Genomic DNA, 14945 nt, shown 5'->3' with positions numbered 1-14945 from the left:
CTCACTACCTACCTACTTCCTCACCTACGACTTACGACCAACTTAATCAGTAAGGCGTCACGCCCTGTCATGGTGTGAGCTAGATCGTCTCATAAGTAGCGATGAAGTTACAATAATAGAAGTGTGCCTTGACACTTATCCCGTCTCATCGCACGTAAGGTTTCAATGTCGTCGTGATCCAGTGATCGGTTAGTGGCCAGACCGGCCACCGTGGACTTTCATCTCCAGTTCCATGTGCAGTGGCTGAGCTTTCATCTCAACGTGTGTTTACACCAAAGTCGTCTGAAGCTGGTGACGACGAGTCTTTGGCTGTGTGGTAGACACCTGGGAGTATCTACCGGACGATGTGATAAGACGTGAAAACCTGGACAACGGCAGTGAGATCGATTCATATTTTTGTTTCATTGTGACAGTGAGAGAAAAGACTAACTGTGATAATTGTGATAAAACATTAATTAATAGTTTAACATATAAAAGGGCCTGTGATAATTGTGATTACGCTGATTAATGGTTTAACAATATAATTGAATAAATGTTATAGTTCTATCTAAACTTTGTCTATTCCATTGTTGTCATCCACTCAATGTTTACTGGGGGAAAAAATATTGAAGAACCGGGAGGTAACGATCAAGAACGTTACAAAACCATCTTCAGTTCCACGATCACAGACAATATCGGGGTTTCGCGATGGAAAGCCTGATCAGGAGGCGATAGTTTAAGTATAGTGGAATAAAACACGCTCTTCTTGTAAAGAAACGTTTCGTGGCTAGCAGGAACAAAAATTTTTTGGCGTCCTTTCCGAAATTCCGGGCATACTGAAGCAAAATTCGCTATTTGGCGCAGAAAAATTCGAAAATACGCTATTGGAGCAGGATGGCACAAGATATTAGTTTTGGCGCAGTGCGGCGCAAAGTTCCCACCCCTGGGAGTTGCGCTTCAAAAAGTTTGGGAACTACTACACTACATGATAAACTTTAATATACAGAGGATATAATTACTTTATCTATTTCCATCAGCCTGTCCTCTTTTTTCATCATTATCTTCAATGAATTCTCTTTTTTCATTTCATACATCCTCGTGCCCGCTGCTTCCTCCACCATAGATAGAATCTACAACAACAAAAAATTATATGAATCTAATGAATTTGATGACAATGTTAATAATGAATTTTACGAGATGGTTACAAGATAAAATGACATATACACATTGTCCTGCGGTTCACATCAAAGTAAGGAAAAATAAAAGAATCAAAAAATTGTGTTTTAATAATTTACACTTATTCTGTGCCATTCATAGTAGAAACTACAATTAAATACAAGATGAAAGTCAATATACAGGGTTATTAAAAATGAACGATGTAAAATACATGCCTGTCTCTCACAGCTGTAATTAATTTATTTCACACATATCAATGTAATGTGAAAGGAGAACTTCCAGAGCTTCACTTGGCGACACTAAAAAGCTGCCATCTCCTAAATGTTCACTTTATGTGCTTTTATTCAAAATAAGTAAGTAAAAAGCATACAGTGCACAAGAAGAATATGAAAAACTTCATTGCTTTGTGATTTTTTTTACTGATTTGAGAGTATGTGAAAAAGGCTTCTCCCACTGGACTAATATCTTCTTCATTAAGATGATTTTTTCCCCTTTGATGATGAATATTTTCCAATGAACACTTCTTAGTGTTGCCAAATAAAACTTTGAGAGTATGCTCTTCACATTGATATGTGTGAAATAAATTGAATGTAGCAGTCACAGGCATATTTTCTTTTTGCAACCATTCATTTTGAATTACCTAGTATTTTCTACCAAACTAGCCGACTTTCAATCAACCTGCTTAGAATAAGAGCAATGCTGGTTAGTAGGGAATCACAAAAAAAACTTTTAATCTGAAAATTTACTCATTTCTTTCTTAGGATAGAGGAAAACACATAGAAAATTATAAAACAAAATTATGAAAAATTATTAACAGAAAATTATACAACATCAATAGAGATGTGATTAAATTAAAAACATTATTATCACAGCCTGCTGTGATAATAATGTTTTTGTATAATATTGTTTTAGTTATTAAAATCCTGTAAGGTTTGTGGTTGCTACCATATCAGATGCCAATACTTACGAACCACCAAGGGAGCTACAACTATGCAACTTGAGTAATGTAAAGTGGTTATGCTTGATCAGATGCAATAAAAATTAAGGTATATAAACATGAAAACTCATATACAACCACCATACTCAAAAAATGTCAATAAAATTTACAGCTCTCAGTTACATTGAAGGGAAATTTTCTCCATAACATTTGGATAGAAATTCTGTAAGGTAAGTGAAATTCTCTATTTTTGTCACTCTTTTTACATCTGTCGCTGTAGACCTTGTAAAACTTAGCTTCTCTGACATTTTTTTTCAATTTCAGTAGCAAAAATCAGAAATCTCAATTATCATGTCATTGATTTTTTAATATAATACACATTACCACATATATTCTCGACAATACTCTCTGGAAGGACTTCTATAACTGGAGAACATTCTCATCGAGGAGAATATTCTGGATTATCAATAACTTGAGAATAATTCTTACTATAAATAGTTGATAAGGTTTTCGCGGCCATCATTTGATAAAAATTGTTTTTTCGAGTTCGAAGACCGTCGTCCGTTTGAGTTTGTTCTCAACGTTTCCCCAACACTAGTGGTTGGCATCATCAGGAGAATTGATAAACTGGATCAAAGTCAAGTTTTCCGGAGTCTCAGGTTGTATTTATGCACATAAGTGGCTTGAACTACACTATTGTTTTGTGATTGGTCAGTTGATTCTATGGCTGGCAGCGTATTGTAAACAGTTGTTATGCTGGTAGAACCTGATTGGCCGAGAGATGTGGAGTTATCTGATTGGCTGTTGTCATCATTCTGTTGCTGGACCTTGAAGGGGAAGGTTCTTGTTCTTCTGAGAGCTGGTGTCCAGGATCTGCTCAATTTCAAAGTTTCTTCTCTTCTATTATAGCTGTTTTTGTGCTTGTATATTTCAATAGCCTCTCTGTAGATTCGTGGGAAGAAGTGGTCAACATTAGCTATTACCTGTGTTTTGCTGAACTGTACACTGTGGTTGTCGTAAAGCGCATGCTCTGCCACCGCCGACTTTTCTGTTTGGCCCATTCTGCAGCATCGTTCGTGCTCTTTTATTCTCGTGGCCACAGATCTTTTTGTGGTTCCAATATATACCTGACCACAGGTGCACGGTATTCGGTAGATCCCCGGTGTTGATAGAGGGTCACGGCGGTCTTTTGCTGATCGTAGCATTTCACATATTTTTCTGGTTGGTGTGAAAATGGTCTTTATACGATGTTTTTTCATGACCTTGCTGATTCTTGCCGTCACTCCGGGGATAAAAGGCAGCACAGCTTTTCCAATTGATTGTGACTGCTCATTTTCCGTTGGTGATTCCTTGATGGAGCGTAAGGCTTTCTTGATGTCGTCTTTCGTGTACCCATTAGAGCGGAAAACTGATTTCAAGTGCTCAATCTCTTTACCTAGATCTTTTCCTTCACATAGTCTTCTTGCCCTCTCGATCAAGGTTTTCAGTACGCCTTGTTTTTGGTGAGGATGATGATTGGAGAGCTTATGCACATACCTGTTGGTGTGAGTAGGCTTACGATAAATGCTGTGGCCTAAACGTTGACCTTGACGGCTGACCAGAACGTCCAAGAACGGGATCTGTCCTTCTTTCTCTATTTCCATAGTGAACTTGATGTTCGGATGGATTCCGTTGAGATGGTCCAAGAATCGGTGAAGATTTTCTTCACCATGCCCCCAAACAACGAATGTATCGTCAACGTAACGGAGCCAAATTGTTGGTTTGAGAGGCGCTGTTGTTACTGCCTGCTCTTCGAATTTTTCCATAAAGAAGTTGGCAACTACCGGGCTCAAGGGGCTTCCCATAGCTACTCCATCCGTCTGTTCATAGATGACGTTGTTCCAGGTGAAATAGGTTGTAGTAAGGCAAAGCTGGAAAAGGCCTACTATATCTTTTTGGAATATTTCATCGAGTAGTCTTAAGACGTCTTTCAGTGGCACCTTGGTGAACAATGATACGATGTCGAAGCTAACCAGTATATCATCAGGTTGCAAGTTGATATTTCTTATTTTTTCGACGAAGTGACCAGAATCTTTCACAAATGTGCTTGTTTTTCCTATGTGTGGCTGCAAGATGGTGGTTAACACTTTGGCTAGATTGTAAGTGGGAAATCCAATGGAACTCACAATCGGCCGCAACGGAACCAGTTCTTTATGTATTTTCGGCAAACCATAAATGCGAGGAGAAAGTGCTTCTGTTCTGCAGATACCTTTTTTCTCATTCTCAGGTAAAGACGAGGATTTTACCAAACTGTTCATCTTCCTCAGGATCTTTTGTGTTGGGTCTTTTTTGAGCACTCTATACGTTGATGGATCCAAGAGTTCTGTCATTTTACGGCCGTATTCTTCTGTCTTCATTATTACCGTTGCATTTCCCTTGTCTGCTGACAGAATGAGAATATCTTTATCGGAGTTGAGGCTCCTAATCGCTCGTAGTTCGGCTGCTTTTAGATTTTTCCGGGGTGGCTTGGCTCTTGTCAGAATTCTGGATGTTTCTACTCGTATTTCTTCTGCTTGCTCTTCTGGCATGTTTCTCATGGCTGCTTCAACATTTGCGATGATTTCTTCAGTGGGAATTTCACGTGGGGTGATGGCAAAATTTCCTCCCTTGGCGAGCACTGATACTTCGTTTTCTGTAAGCACTCGATCTGTCAAGTTCACCACAGTCTTTTTCATGTCCATGGGTGGATGCTCAAACCGGCATTGATTGATCTTATGAAACTTCACTTTTTGACGTTCTGTGTTGCGGTTGATGTGGTTCTCCATACTCCTGTACGTGATCCCATCGATTTTATTCCAGTCCTCGGGACTCAGCTTGCCACTCAGGTGATAGAATATATCCAGTATGTTTTTGTCGGTTCTGGCAAGTTCTCTTCGCGTGAAGTGAATACGTTCGCGAACCAACGATTTCTCCAATCGGTTGTAGATGCGGTGAGCTTGTGCAGTAACGAAGAGGCGTTTCATCTTCAGAAAGGCGGGAATGATATTCGAATCTCGGCAACGTGACAAGAATGCGAGCGACGACAGCAGTTGCGCTTTTGATCTCCTAACTTTACTTAACTTCCGGTAAGACTTGACAACTTCCTCCCCGTAGAGGCGATGTAAATAGTTGATAAGGTTTTCGCGGCCATCATTTGATAAAAATTGTTTTTTCGGGTTCGAAGACCGTCGTCCGTTTGAGTTTGTTCTCAACGTTTCCCCAACACTAGTGGTTGGCATCATCAGGAGAATTGATAAACTGGATCAAAGTCAAGTTTTCCGGAGTCTCAGGTTGTATTTATGCACATAAGTGGCTTGAACTACACTATTGTTTTGTGATTGGTCAGTTGATTCTATGGCTGGCAGCGTATTGTAAACAGTTGTTATGCTGGTAGAACCTGATTGGCCGAGAGATGTGGAGTTATCTGATTGGCTGTTGTCATCATTCTGTTGCTGGACCTTGAAGGGGAAGGTTCTTGTTCTTCTGAGAGCTGGTGTCCAGGATCTGCTCAATTTCAAAGTTTCTTCTCTTCTATTATAGCTGTTTTTGTGCTTGTATATTTCAATAGCCTCTCTGTAGATTCGTGGGAAGAAGTGGTCAACATTAGCTATTACCTGTGTTTTGCTGAACTGTACACTGTGGTTGTCGTAAAGCGCATGCTCTGCCACCGCCGACTTTTCTGTTTGGCCCATTCTGCAGCATCGTTCGTGCTCTTTTATTCTCGTGGCCACAGATCTTTTTGTGGTTCCAATATATACCTGACCACAGGTGCACGGTATTCGGTAGATCCCCGGTGTTGATAGAGGGTCACGGCGGTCTTTTGCTGATCGTAGCATTTCACATATTTTTCTGGTTGGTGTGAAAATGGTCTTTATACGATGTTTTTTCATGACCTTGCTGATTCTTGCTGTCACTCCGGGGATAAAAGGCAGCACAGCTTTTCCAATTGATTGTGACTGCTCATTTTCCGTTGGTGATTCCTTGATGGAGCGTAAGGCTTTCTTGATGTCGTCTTTCGTGTACCCATTAGAGCGGAAAACTGATTTCAAGTGCTCAATCTCTTTACCTAGATCTTTTCCTTCACATAGTCTTCTTGCCCTCTCGATCAAGGTTTTCAGTACGCCTTGTTTTTGGTGAGGATGATGATTGGAGAGCTTATGCACATACCTGTTGGTGTGAGTAGGCTTACGATAAATGCTGTGGCCTAAACGTTGACCTTGACGGCTGACCAGAACGTCCAAGAACGGGATCTGTCCTTCTTTCTCTATTTCCATAGTGAACTTGATGTTCGGATGGATTCCGTTGAGATGGTCCAAGAATCGGTGAAGATTTTCTTCACCATGCCCCCAAACAACGAATGTATCGTCAACGTAACGGAGCCAAATTGTTGGTTTGAGAGGCGCTGTTGTTACTGCCTGCTCTTCGAATTTTTCCATAAAGAAGTTGGCAACTACCGGGCTCAAGGGGCTTCCCATAGCTACTCCATCCGTCTGTTCATAGATGACGTTGTTCCAGGTGAAATAGGTTGTAGTAAGGCAAAGCTGGAAAAGGCCTACTATATCTTTTTGGAATATTTCATCGAGTAGTCTTAAGACGTCTTTCAGTGGCACCTTGGTGAACAATGATACGATGTCGAAGCTAACCAGTATATCATCAGGTTGCAAGTTGATATTTCTTATTTTTTCGACGAAGTGACCAGAATCTTTCACAAATGTGCTTGTTTTTCCTATGTGTGGCTGCAAGATGGTGGTTAACACTTTGGCTAGATTGTAAGTGGGAGATCCAATGGAACTCACAATCGGCCGCAATGGAACCAGTTCTTTATGTATTTTCGGCAAACCATAAATGCGAGGAGAAAGTGCTTCTGTTCTGCAGATACCTTTTTTCTCATTCTCAGGTAAAGACGAGGATTTTACCAAACTGTTCATCTTCCTCAGGATCTTTTGTGTTGGGTCTTTTTTGAGCACTCTATACGTTGATGGATCCAAGAGTTCTGTCATTTTACGGCCGTATTCTTCTGTCTTCATTATTACCGTTGCATTTCCCTTGTCTGCTGACAGAATGAGAATATCTTTATCGGAGTTGAGGCTCCTAATCGCTCGTAGTTCGGCTGCTTTTAGATTTTTCCGGGGTGGCTTGGCTCTTGTCAGAATTCTGGATGTTTCTACTCGTATTTCTTCTGCTTGCTCTTCTGGCATGTTTCTCATGGCTGCTTCAACATTTGCGATGATTTCTTCAGTGGGAATTTCACGTGGGGTGATGGCAAAATTTCCTCCCTTGGCGAGCACTGATACTTCGTTTTCTGTAAGCACTCGATCTGTCAAGTTCACCACAGTCTTTTTCATGTCCATGGGTGGATGCTCAAACCGGCATTGATTGATCTTATGAAACTTCACTTTTTGACGTTCTGTGTTGCGGTTGATGTGGTTCTCCATACTCCTGTACGTGATCCCATCGATTTTATTCCAGTCCTCGGGACTCAGCTTGCCACTCAGGTGATAGAATATATCCAGTATGTTTTTGTCGGTTCTGGCAAGTTCTCTTCGCGTGAAGTGAATACGTTCGCGAACCAACGATTTCTCCAATCGGTTGTAGATGCGGTGAGCTTGTGCAGTAACGAAGAGGCGTTTCATCTTCAGAAAGGCGGGAATGATATTCGAATCTCGGCAACGTGACAAGAATGCGAGCGACGACAGCAGTTGCGCTTTTGATCTCCTAACTTTACTTAACTTCCGGTAAGACTTGACAACTTCCTCCCCGTAGAGGCGATGTAAATAGTTGATAAGGTTTTCGCGGCCATCATTTGATAAAAATTGTTTTTTCGGGTTCGAAGACCGTCGTCCGTTTGAGTTTGTTCTCAACGTTTCCCCAACACTAGTGGTTGGCATCATCAGGAGAATTGATAAACTGGATCAAAGTCAAGTTTTCCGGAGTCTCAGGTTGTATTTATGCACATAAGTGGCTTGAACTACACTATTGTTCTGTGATTGGTCAGTTGATTCTATGGCTGGCAGCGTATTGTAAACAGTTGTTATGCTGGTAGAACCTGATTGGCCGAGAGATGTGGAGTTATCTGATTGGCTGTTGTCATCATTCTGTTGCTGGACCTTGAAGGGGAAGGTTCTTGTTCTTCTGAGAGCTGGTGTCCAGGATCTGCTCAATTTCAAAGTTTCTTCTCTTCTATTATAGCTGTTTTTGTGCTTGTATATTTCAATAGCCTCTCTGTAGATTCGTGGGAAGAAGTGGTCAACATTAGCTATTACCTGTGTTTTGCTGAACTGTACACTGTGGTTGTCGTAAAGCGCATGCTCTGCCACCGCCGACTTTTCTGTTTGGCCCATTCTGCAGCATCGTTCGTGCTCTTTTATTCTCGTGGCCACAGATCTTTTTGTGGTTCCAATATATACCTGACCACAGGTGCACGGTATTCGGTAGATCCCCGGTGTTGATAGAGGGTCACGGCGGTCTTTTGCTGATCGTATAAAATATACAAGCACAAAAACAGCTATAATAGAAGAGAAGAAACTTTGAAATTGAGCAGATCCTGGACACCAGCTCTCAGAAGAACAAGAACCTTCCCCTTCAAGGTCCAGCAACAGAATGATGACAACAGCCAATCAGATAACTCCACATCTCTCGGCCAATCAGGTTCTACCAGCATAACAACTGTTTACAATACGCTGCCAGCCATAGAATCAACTGACCAATCACAGAACAATAGTGTAGTTCAAGCCACTTATGTGCATAAATACAACCTGAGACTCCGGAAAACTTGACTTTGATCCAGTTTATCAATTCTCCTGATGATGCCAACCACTAGTGTTGGGGAAACGTTGAGAACAAACTCAAACGGACGACGGTCTTCGAACCCGAAAAAACAATTCTTACTATTTTCGTTGATATTCCCCCAGTAATTTATAAAAGTAGTCATTCTAGAGAATATCCTCAAGGATATTATATATTATATGTAAATATATTACAAATAACAGGAGGATATTCTCATCAAGAACTTATAAGAATATGCTCAATTTATTTATGATAGAAATTGCTCAAGGATATTCATCTAAAGATTATTCTTGAGAATTTTACATCTCTAATTTATCATTATGTCAAATGATTTTTTCGTGAAATCACAATTAATCAAGATTTATAGAAGTCTCACCCCCTCCCCAACTTTCTTTTCCTTGGCAATTTTCAGCAATAAATTAGGAATTTTGCCAGCAATTTATATGGTTATAAATGCTTAGCAAATTTTTAAAAATTTTACACTATATCAAACTTATTTGACATCTAACCATTTATCTTGATTGATGATTATAAATTTATATGGAATAAGGAAATGAAAGTTTTATCACATACAGAGCAAAAAAGAAACAGGGGAAAATAAATATAGTCTTGATCGAACCTCTCTCGGTTTCATATTCAGAACTTTGGTAATTCTTCCCTGCATGATCAAAAAATGAGGGTTGTTCACATTCAGTTGCACAGACTGAAAGAAGTCCTGCAACCTGTGGTTGTTAGCAGCAACGCCATTGATCAAATACTTGTTCCGGCCTCCAACAATGACCTAAGTTGGAAGAGAAATATCTAAGTTTTTAACAAGTAAAAAATTATTCATTCAAACTGCACCAGCCATACAAATTATAATTGAAACACCACAACATATTACCATATCATTGTGTATTATACAATGACAAATGATGGTACTTGCATACGTCACGTCAGGCTGGAGTTGCCAGGCTGCTGACAAGGACTGAAGCGCCAACACGAGACAAACTACACAGTTATTAGTTTTCACAGGAAAAGGGGGCTGGTATAATTCACATTATTGCTAGTCCTACTGCAGACAGACAGACATACATGACCCCCTGACCACCCAGAGTGACCATCTTGGGATGGTTTGTGCTCTTTTCTAAAGGGATGAACGGTCTCGAACTATAATAGCATACATAAGTACCCAAATTTGCATAAAGGGATTCTGCTTAAGATGTCATTGTAGGGACCATGCAACAAAAATGTATTAAGAAAACTTATTAAACAGCAATGCTTTTAGATGTTAATAAAATCGTGACTCTGGAAACGAGACTTAATAGATGTAAAAACATCTCAAGTAGGGACTTTTATGCAGGATACACTGTATAAGATCAGCAACAAAACTCTCAGTGATGCGAGCTACTTTTGTGGGAATATAACTTCCTCAGTCATTGCATCGCCTGTGGGCGACACTAAATAGCACTTTAAAAAAAGTCCACTAGCTGAACTAAATGCTCACAGATACCTAAAAATCAGATTCATAAGTTCTTTCCCCATTGAACCTGAGTGTGGCCACCAAAAAGGTTCGGGGCTCCAGCTGGGTGGACTGGGGAGGGAAGGGGGGAACGTCCGGACGAATGTCACAAATTTGTATTTTTTCACACTATAAATTCTCTATAAAGGCGTAGCTGCCAATTTTGGAAAATAAGAATTAGGGAGATTTTCACGCGAATTTAAATTCCGTACAAAAATTAATATAAAAATTTTTTTTTGTAAAATATAGGGATTTTTCATTAATGAAAGTAAAATTGTAAGGATTTTCCCCCTATGTAAAAACGTATCATCGTTTCAAGCCATCGCTGATTAGTGCGAAGTCATAAACCAGTAGGCTGAATCACTTTTGCCAAGAAAGAAAAATCACCATCGGGCTTGAAACAGAACATACAGACTTAACAAGACATAGTCAAAGCAGATACAAGTTTTCTCGCTAATTTCTGATGTCGAAAGATCAAACTTATGCTGGCTGATGGCTAATTTTGTCTTTTTCCTCCAAAAACAAACAAAATATTTTTGTAATTTTGACATAATGACAATTTACACTTACAACATTATTTCAGGGATTAAAACAAAAGTAACAATCTTTTTTCCGAGTAAATTTTTTCTCTTGAAAATATGAATTTCTTACAATCACGGTTAAAATTTAGGTGATATAGAATTTGTCTGGAGTCCGAAAAATGGAGTAGAATTTCGGGAGCCTAGACTTGACAGCTGTATAAAGGGGCCCACCAAAGTCCATGGGTTCGAATACGGGCATAGGATGTCAGAGAAACAAGTTCTTTACATACCAAGCCTGAGGCAACTACCAATAGCCACCGTCTTCATTTCCCACCAACTCCACTGGCTGGAAATTACTTTATAGCGATTTATGACTGGAGTTAGTGTGCAGTAAAGTACATTGCTCAAAACAATTAGGGGAGCACATGGTTTTGAAAAAATTACGCAAAGATGTACACCGATAAGTAACATAAAATGAATCATCCATAATTTAAAGCCTAGCAGGAAACGGAAGAAGAAAACTTCATATGCAAATCAAAGTTCATGACGTCAAAAACCAGAAAAAGGAGATAAGGGCAGAAATCGGGATGTTGCAGAAACGTCTGTTTTACTGTGAAATTCGATTGCGCAGTATTGTTTTTTGAGACAAGGTGACTTGAGGATGTCTCAACAACGTGATTTACCGGAATCCATGGCATGGCGTGTGATAGGCAGACTGGAATCTGGGCAAACACAACGTAGTGTCGCGGACGCTGTTGGAGTCGCCAGAAGTGTTGTTGCAAGGCTGTGGAATCGATTCCGAGAAACAGGAAATGTTAGACGTCGACCAGGGCAAGGTCGGCCACGCGCCACTACAGCAACTGATGACCGGTATGTACGGTTAACAGCCCGTCGAAACAGAACAGAGAATGCTACGCAGCTGCAAAGACGGTTGCTCTTGGCAATAGGACGAAGAGTGTCCAGCCAAACAGTACGTAATCGCTTCATGAGGGAGGGCTCTATGCACGTAGGCCAATGGTCTGCATTCCGTTGACCCCACGCCACCGTGCGGCCCGAAGAAGATGGGCTGCTGAACATCGAGATTGGGAGCAACATGATTGGAGCCAAGTGCTGTTTACAGACGAGTCCCGATTCAGTCTGGAGTGTGACACCCGGCGTGTTCTGGTATGGAGGGACAGGGGAACTCGAAATAACCCCGCATTCGTTCGTGAAAGGTCACAATACAGACGAGCTGGTTGGATGGTATGGGGTGGAATCAGCATAGGCGGACGTACGGACCCGCATATCATTCGGAATGGCACTTTGACGGCCCGAAGGTATGCAGACGAGATACTGCGACCTCATGTCATCCCTTACGCTGGAGCCATTGGAGATTCCTTTGTTTTCCAGGATGATAATGCCCGACCGCATAGAGCTCGTCTGGTGGAGAACATGCTTGAAGCTGAAACAATACAGCGTATGGAATGGCCAGCGTGCTCTCCTGACCTGAATCCACGACGACGCATTGCTGCGCGACCAAGGCCGCCTGTTACTGTCCGAGACTTGCAGATTGCACTTCTTGAGGAGTGGAACAGTATTCCCCAAAGTCTGATCGATAACCTCATCGCATCCATGGCAAACAGGTGTGCAGCAGTCTTAGCTGTTCGAGGAGACCACACGCCCTATTAAAACTCATGCATCATGTCTAAACAGTACTTTTTTTATCATTTACATGTAACCAAATTGTTGCCCTAAATCATCTTTTCATGTTTTTTCCCATATTTTCAAAGAATTAAAGCTTAATTCCAAATTTTTTTACGTCTTTTTTCTGTACTGCGCATTGATACGCGTGTACTATCCATTGTATGCCAATACGTGGCTGTCTCGCACGGTTTTCTTCACTTTTTTGCTTGCTCCCTTACTTGTTGTGAGCAGTGTAGCTTAGGGGGCCCGCTACCGGATGTGGAAGGACCCATGGAGGTGACCACCGTGAGGTGGAGTCTTTTCAATATGCCCTCACTGAAAGTCTTGTCCATGCTCAAGACAAGGAAGGAAGTACAACATGACTTTAGAGTGGAAAATTCTCAACCCACTCTATCGGTAGAAAATTGCTGTACAGCGATGTGACTGGAGTTGGTGTGGCCTGTGGTGAAAAGGTATTGTGAAATAAGGAAGACTTTGTGTGATATTAAGATTCTAATGTAGCAACCTGAGTCTCAAATTAATACAGAAAATTGATTTTCTAGTTGTCATCGTGACTTGGGATTTGTCAAGCCCTGATCTAAAATAATGCTTTTATGTTTTTTTCCTCCAACTTTCCAGAGACGGTGTTTCCATGTTGGCTAACACAAATTCCCATAATCTTCTGTTGCCTCCAGGCTCTGATTCATTAATCACATTCAACCTTAGTTGCCAAAGTGCTTTAGGATTTGTCGAGCCCTAGAATACACTAATTCAAGGGAAAAGTACTTACAATTCGAGTAACGGTAATCTCTCTGTGCTGTTCATATCCAAGAGGAGAATTTGCAGTGTCACTGTTATCAAAGGTTATAGTCACAACTGCTTTTGTTACACCGGCCTGACCAGCTTTGTAAACAAGTTCTTGTAGGCTGTTAGCTCTTACCTAAAACGAAGAAAAGAATTAAGGAATAAATGTATTTATACATAGAAAGTACAAGTAATGCTTTAGAAATATAATCTAAGCCTGTTATAAAAGCAGTTCACAATCACAGGAAAAATTTTTGTTACAACAGACTTCTCGTTATAAGTGAATGCTTTTTCTTTTGTAATATTAGCTCTTTGACAATCACCCACAAATCACTCGCTATAAGCTCTATTCGTTATAACAGATTTTTACTGTACATACAAAAGTATATGGAAAGCACAGGTACTAATCTTTGATTAATAGTGGAAAGAGGGGGAGGGAATTCGCAAAATTTCTTACTCTACATAGTCGTACAACATTTTGTTAATCAGAAAAATAAGGTTAAAAAACATATTTTTTCAGTATAAAGCATGATTTTATACATCACTAAAGAGACGTCAAACTTCACTGCAGGTCACTAAAGTGATCTGTAAATGTGAGGTGGACCACTTAACTGAGTTGGAACAGTGGGTTGCTTAAGTGCAATGAAACTGTGCCGCGAATCACTCAAGTGATCTGTAAATAGAATGCAGGTCAATCAGGGGGGTGCCGCTGTGGTGATCGAGTGGTCATAATGACGGACTCGCATCGCGGGGACCCGGGTTCGAGCCCCACCGTTACCACAGTGGTGGTCGGCTGAAGTTGGTTTTCTGTGGTTCCAAACTTCAAGGCGCAAATGCGAGCCGATCTCCCCATTAAAAAGTCTCACCACAGAGAGCAACAGTCCCACAAACAGTACAAATATTCAGTCATTACACTACTCATTTCACTTCTGAGATATAGATGGCAGCACTAAAAAATACACAACACTAAATACACACTCAGACTGTTAGGTACACATACTTACACTTCCGGCACAACTCACTAGGTAGTGACACTAGGTAGTTTCACATTCTCGCATGTACCGATTCGTTGGGGAGTTCCACGGGGGGGGGGGGGGGTGCATATGTGGTGTAGCAGTAGTAGGTAGGGCCTCCAAAAAATGGCTCGGGGATCCATGATGTTCTTAAGTCAGCCACCTCGTTGGGCAATTTGCCTGTTGTGGTGTCGTATTTGTATTTGTAGTAAATTGCCCATGGCGATAGACCCAAGTTGTGCTCGGCTGCATGATTTCAATGCCAAAATACATACTAAAAACCTGGATTGAACAGAGCCTGTCTAACGTGGAAACGGAAAGGAAAATTCTACCCATTAACGGAAAATTTCACACAAATACTAAATGTTTGATGACCAAAGGATCATACAAAATATACAGTGGTACACTGAAATTATTTATGCAATCTATGCTTGAAAATGTGAGTTCGTTTCTGTACTTGATCCTGTCGTTTTGATAAGCCATATATAGTAAAACAGTTGCTTTCTGAAATTGTAACAAAATTTTTCGGAAAAGCAGGCTTTTCCACG

General features: G+C 40.7%; 1 protein-coding gene across 1 annotated transcript in view; it reads right to left on the bottom strand.

Moving 5' to 3' along the window:
* Positions 1 to 14945, bottom strand: part of SMC2 (structural maintenance of chromosomes 2) — a 64005-nt gene that overhangs the window by 47742 nt on the left and 1318 nt on the right. Inside the window, exons 2-4 of the mRNA XM_089255611.1 lie at positions 13371 to 13520; positions 9516 to 9677; positions 999 to 1109 (exon numbers count right to left, since the gene is read on the bottom strand). Coding sequence (XP_089111737.1) covers positions 999 to 1109; positions 9516 to 9677; positions 13371 to 13520 — 423 coding nt within the window. The remainder of the gene's footprint in view (positions 1 to 998; positions 1110 to 9515; positions 9678 to 13370; positions 13521 to 14945) is intronic.

The sequence above is a fragment of the Pholcus phalangioides genome, unplaced genomic scaffold (genome assembly GCF_987345545.1).
Source record: "Pholcus phalangioides strain wild (caught in Gottingen) unplaced genomic scaffold, Ppha-v1.0 ptg000043l_1, whole genome shotgun sequence".
In the NCBI taxonomy this organism is placed as follows: domain Eukaryota; kingdom Metazoa; phylum Arthropoda; class Arachnida; order Araneae; family Pholcidae; genus Pholcus; species Pholcus phalangioides.
Note: the sequence above shows the minus strand (reverse complement) of the source record. Positions and strands in the feature narration are given on the sequence as shown.